The 6588-nt window shown below is 40.0% G+C and overlaps 1 protein-coding gene across 1 annotated transcript; it reads right to left on the minus strand.

Annotated features, from left to right (window-relative positions):
* Window positions 1–5: 5 nt before the first annotated feature.
* si:ch211-184m13.4 (uncharacterized protein LOC798560 homolog) lies at window positions 6–3192 on the minus strand. Its single transcript, XM_051403913.1, has 4 exons — window positions 3120–3192; window positions 2647–2997; window positions 1808–2322; window positions 6–1730 (listed from the first exon to the last, which is right to left on the minus strand). Exons 2-4 carry the CDS (start codon window positions 2990–2992, stop codon window positions 1566–1568), a joined length of 1026 nt encoding a protein of 341 aa, XP_051259873.1. The 5' UTR covers window positions 2993–2997; window positions 3120–3192; the 3' UTR covers window positions 6–1565.
* Between the last annotated feature and the right edge of the window lie 3396 nt (window positions 3193–6588).

Raw genomic sequence — 6588 nt, forward strand, 5'->3', positions numbered from 1 at the left:
TAAGGAGAGGTTCAGTTCATATTTACTGGGTAGAACAGAGTCATTTACAACAATGCCATCTCAAATTGTATACTTGACTTTGTTAGGTCCATTGTTTTTTGTTTCCATTTTCCAGATTATCTTTCAGATTACCTGCTTAAAAAAGCAGACATACACATTGTCAGTTTTTTGTCAATTTGTCGAACCCTTATTCATACAAATGTATCATCTGGACTCGGTTATTGCAATGTCTTGCAATTGAGCACAAATTATCAATCTTTTTCTGATGCCACTGGATCCATATCAAAACCAGATTTTATTTTAAGATGTCATTAAGTCATTAAGCAAGTCATTCAGGGGTCTCTTAAGTTTACTTAGTAAGTAAATCTCATCAGCACTTACCATCCACTATGCATTCTCAGATTAGAGAATGCTGTTATTTCACCAGTCATATAATGCACATTACTATCTATTTCTCTCCTTCTTGACAAATAAATCATTTCATAATAATTGCGAAACAGTCAAACAGTCAGTCAGTCAGTTGAGCGCTTTGTGACTCAATTTGTGCACCTCACTTTCTATGCAAAATCATAGGGCAGCTTTTTCAAAAACCCAGGAAATGTTGAAGGTTAAATTTAAATATGCGACTCTGCACTATAAACAGACAATGTGCACCTGCTTAAATTCGAAGACACACACACACACACACACACACACACACACACACACACACACACACACACACACACACACACACACACACACACACACACCGCAAGATATGGGACCCAGAAGGAATGAGGCCTCTGAAAGGAAGCAGGAAAGGTGGGTGAGGAAGTGGTGATGGTACTCATCTACTCACTCCCACACAGAACTCAGATGTGGGTGTGAAAGAGATATATGTGCCATGTTCTCGTTTAAACATATCAAAGGTACTTGAATAACGTAAAATAATGATTTTGTTAGTAGGAAAGCACACATTACAGATTTATATGCACCAGCGTCCAATGATAAACTAATTCCATCAACTTACACACACACACAATTTCTGCCACATGACTTGAATTGGCAAAAACATAAGGAAGTGAAACTTGCTGTTGTGCTGCATTAATGACCACAACATTTCTTACATAGTTGAAAAAAACAAAAGCATAGCTTATTTATCTAGGTTAGGAAATATATGTCACCCTGCACATTTACACAAACAAACGAGTCCTCTAGTACACAGAAACGCATTAATGATTGGTTAAAATAGGTTTCTGTATGACACAACCGTTACTGCAAGACGTAAAAAAGGCAAAAATATCATGTAGAAAGAAAATTGGATATGGGACAATACATTTCATACAGCCTTCTCAAACAAATCAGCTCAGCTCATCACTTGAACAAAGCTGAGGAGATTTTTTGGGGCAGCTGGAAAGCAAAAAGGATCTTTCTTGCATTATAATGGACATCTACAGCATATGTACATGCAGAGTTGCCATAGTATTTTAAGTGAAAGATATATACAAAGAGCATCAACACAGAGTAAACTAGGTCTTCTTTGTGACACAGAGGCATATGGCACAGCTCAGCTGTGGTTTTTTTCAGGTGTTGCTGCTGCTGTTCTCAGCTGTCATTTTGGAGGAGGCACCAGAAGTGTACAGATAGTCCTTAAACAGGCTCAGCACCCGCTTCTTGTAGGTCTTAATGGCAAAGAAGTAGATGACTGGATCCAAGCAGCAGTTGAAGTTCATTAGTGAAACGGTAATCTGCAGGGAGGAGATGGATTATGAAAAGGAAAATTGATGGGGATTGTTTGAAATTCAATGAACAAGCCAGTTCCTACCTGTAAGGACACCTTAAACGCCCTCAGTTCCTCGCAGGTTGGCTGATGGTGTATCTTTCTGGACATAAACTGCATAACGTTGAGGTGGTAAGGGCTGAAGCATATGAAGAATGTGAGGAGAATGAGGAGAATAATTGTGTTGGCCCTGTGATTCCTCCTTGATCGACCAGTTATAGAGTTCTGTTTGGCCGCAGCTCGCAGCTTCAGGTTGATCTTTGCGTAGCAGCCCATGATGATGATGAGCGGACAGCAGAAGGAGATGGCACAGGCGAGAAGCAGGAGATAAGGGGTGAAGTTGGAGCCCTCAAAGTTGAAGTACTCCATACAGGTTTGTCTGTCCTGGTGCTTATGCAGCATGCTGCGGAATAGCAGAGGAGCTATCTGCAGGGATACTAGAACCCAGACTAGACAGCAAACCCTGCGAACCACCCTCACACTCCGCAAACACTGCAGTCGGTGTGGATGCACCATGGCCAGGTATCGGTCCAGACTGATACAGGTCATGAAGCCAATACCTGGTGGAAATATGAATATGCAGTTCAACATATATGTGCAGAAGAAAATGGCAAAGCAAAACTGATTTGATATGTTTTCACCATCTTAGTCCCATTCTGATACATGCTTTTCATACCTCATACCAGGAGTGTATGAAGGTCTAATGCAATTTTAAATTGGCTCTTAAGCCTATACTGTTTTCTTGTCTTATGTAAATGCTAAAGTCTTGCACACATAAACTTCACTTCATAGAGTTAAACCTGATGTGGAAATGTGTTTACATATGCAGCACAATACACACTAAAATATATGATGGCTTATTGACAACAAAACACTTATATTACCTGCATAGGTATTTGCAAAGAAGAGAAGTGTAGTCAGTCTGCAGAGAAGGTCACCAAAGGGCCAGTCATAGTGGCGGATGTAGTAAATAATTCTGCCAGGCAGCGCCAGTGTGAACAGGGTATCGGATAGCGCCAAGTTGACCAGATAGATGGAGGTGGAGTTGAACTTCTGCTTCCTCTGGCAGATTACATAGAGAACCAGGCTGTTGCCAAACGCACTGATGATAAAAACCACAGAGTAGAATATAGGGAAGAGGACCACTGCAGCTCTTTGGTAGACAAACACATCACAGCTGCTCTGGTTTGGAGAGTTTTCAGAGTCCAGGGTGATATTTTCAACAGCCATCCCACCTGTTTTTATGAGGAAAGGATCCCACTGTAAATCATTATCATCATAACAGGCAGGAAACAAGTGTGCATAAGCAAAGGAATGAAAGACCACTGAGTTATAGATATAGATATAGAGTACTCACAACAAGAGATAGGGTTCCCAAGTTAATCCACTGTTAATACTCCTGAGTCTGGTGGTTGTGGTTGTAAATTGAGCTGCAACACTTATAATACCTCTGAAAAGGTTCTAAGCCTTGTTCAAATCCCACCTCTCCTTTTTGACATCATATGTCAGTCAAACTTTGTACTTTGTTCTTTGTGCTGTAACCCCAGTTAGTTGATGCACTGTGCACAGTAGACTTTTTAAAGCTTTTCATTGACAATTTTGAAACAAATGTGATTAGTTAACTATTAGTTAGCTATTAGTATAATAGTTCATATATATATATATAGCTTCTAATTTGTCTTATTATTATTAAATTGCACCTCCTATGAAAACCAAACAAATAAGGTTTGAGTGATACATTTACATGTATATGAACACTGTGTATGTATATTATGACATTTACACCTTTTTCTTGCTGTATTTTCATGCTGATGTTGCTTACACTTCTCTTCATGACAAGCACAATTGTCTTACACCTTCACAAACACAGCCATGCATTTCTCTTAAGAGGACATTGGACAACTCTAACCATAACTCTAAGTCTTAAAGGTCCAGTGTGATTTAGTGGCATCTAGAGGTGTAGTTAAAGATTACATTGCCCTTTGCCTAAACCTCCCGTTCCTAGTGTGTAGGAGAAACTACAGTGGCCGTGAAACACACGAAAAAACCCCCGCAAAGTCTGGCAGTTCAACATGGCAGCGTCTGCGGAAGAGTAAACACTCCCTCTGTAGATTAAAAATGGTTCATTCTAAAGTAACAAAAACACAATGATTCTTATTTGCAGGTGATTATATATCTTTTGAAAAAATACCTATGAATGTTCAATATTTGCCAATAGATTCTCCTTAATGTTGCACACTGCACCAAATATTAATGGTTGACCTTGTGGCTACCAGCAATATTTATTTAGCTGATGCCTTTATCCAAAATGACTTCAATAAGTACATTCAGCCATGTGGATACATCCTCAAAATCACAAGAATCATGCATCAACTTCATGAGTCTGCGATGGAAAATGTGCAGCGCTTCTGCTGCCCTGATGTCATTCCACCACTGTAGAACCAGGACAGCAAACAGTCATGATTCGAAGAACAATGTAGCGGGGAGAACTTGGGTAAGCAGGCAACTGCATTCTAGATGAGCTGCAGTTGCCTGCCTGATAGTTCGTGCAGGCACACCAGACAGGAGTGAGTAACAGTAGTCAAAATGTAAAATGACAAGAGCATGGACCAGAAACTGCGCCCTCTCCTGGGTGAGGATCAGACATATCCTCCTGATGTGACAGGGAATTAATCTGCAGGAGTGGGTTGTTGCAGCAATGTTGGCAGTGAAGGACCGCTTGTCATCCAGTGTCACCAAGGTTTCTTGCTGTCCAAGCCTGGGACACAACTGAAATATCAATGGTAATGGAGAGGTCATGGGTGAAAGATGCCTTCTTAGAAAGCAGCTCACTTTTGTTGAGGTTGAGCTTAAGTGGTTTGCCAACATCCACTGAGCGATTTCACGCAGAGATTTGTGGTGTCACCTGGGTTTCAGATGGAGGCACAGAAATAGTTTAATACACACCTTACTATAGCAGTTCTGTATTACCTACACTGCAGGGACTGAGTGTCTGTTTGCGTGTCAGAAAGAAAGAGACATAGATAGAAAGTGATAGTGGTATTAAGCAATAACTGATTGTGTTAACTTTGCTTCTTTGCACGCATGAAGTATCCATTTCACTGTGTGTGCTCTTTAACACATGCATATGCATATGACAATATCACTATTGCTCCTGCAGAGGTAAAATGCACGAATTGTAATGCTTTGGACAAAAGCATATGTGATAATATGTACAGGGGCTAAAGTTTAATAAAACAGTGCATGTATTTGCACTACTGCTTGTGGCTGGTGCTGCACATTTTTGTGAAAGGTTAGATGAAGTGATAGTGTGAGGTTTTATATTATGTTCCTGCCTCTGAGGTTTCTCAGGTTTGTACTCTATGTCGCTGAAGTGAAGGCAGACAGGCCTGAGGTGGAGCTGATGTAAGATATAGGAGGAAGCCGAAGTATTGCTGGTGCTTGTATAAAGAAAAAACTGTCATAAACCTGTGATGTGTGGATGAATCACTAACAGAAGAATGAAGAATGTCACATCTACATATTCTCAACCACCAACCCCCCAAAAAAGATTAAACACATGTGAACAGTCTAAACTGAAAACATAGTGTTAGATTCTGAGAATAGTCATGGTGGTAAAAATGTGGCAACGTAAGTTTGCTTCTTGCAAAACGAGATACAGCGGCTTCACTTCAGGAAATAAAACCAACTCAGTTTGCAAATTCACACATTTATTTTTCATTTCAGTGATCAGCACCAATGGACAAACAAAACACTTGACAGTTGGAAAAATGTATAGAAAGTATCATTTCTTAAAAAGAGTTCACACTGGCATGACCTTTCAAAGATATTAAAAGACCATTATGTGGAATTTAGTGGCATCTGGTGGTGAAGTTGCAACCATTTGAATACTTTGAAGGATGTAGGAGAAACTATGGTGGCCATGAAACTTGCAAAAGGCCCTATGGTGTGTATGGTTGGTCCATTCTGGGCTACTGTAGAAACATGCCAATGTAGAAGAGGACCCATTCCATCTGTAGATAAAATTGACTCATTCTTAGGTCACAAACCCAGCTATTCTTATTTTTGTGTGATTATACATTGATGAAAACATAACGGGGAATATTATATTCCATAGAAGCCTCCTAAATGTTACACACTGGACCTTTAAGGAAAATAAGAGTACAACATTACGATAAACGCTGTATTATTATCACTTAAAACCTCACTCGACATACACATTTTATACAAAATCCATTCCAGCAGTTTGCTAAATGGCATTAAAGTATTTTAAGACTAGCGGTACAGTACAGTGGCCAAACTAACAGTAGTAGTACAATATAAATACACTGGCAGTATCAGTATAGTATCTGAGCTCGCTTACCCACCAAAGCTTTCCAGGTTGGTGTAATTGAAATGGATGGCTGCTGGATAGGCAAAAGGTCACTAATTGTCACTAGTCAAATGCGGTTATGATACAGCTCACTTAGGTCACAATGAGAGCTTCAAGACAATGTCACCTGCAGGTTAGGAGCCTGCTGCACTTCAGGCCTACATTTCATGCTCCATTAATTTTGCGCGTAGAGTTAAACATCTCGTACCATCTGAACGGTGTGCCGGAAAAGAAAAAGACAGTCGTTTGTTGAGTGCTCACTAGGTGGCCTGAGGGTCTCTCACAGTGTTAAATACTGCAGGAGTGAAGGAGGACATGAAAATAAGGAGATGATCAGTTCTGCTCATGTATGCCATTTGCATTTACACTTCCCAAAATAAGCAATGTAAAACCCATTTTTACTAGTTTTACCTCTATTCACCTTTAACACTGCAAATCTGTGCATATTGTAAAC

Source organism: Dicentrarchus labrax, unplaced genomic scaffold (assembly GCF_905237075.1).
Source record: "Dicentrarchus labrax unplaced genomic scaffold, dlabrax2021, whole genome shotgun sequence".
Lineage (NCBI taxonomy): Eukaryota > Metazoa > Chordata > Actinopteri > Moronidae > Dicentrarchus > Dicentrarchus labrax.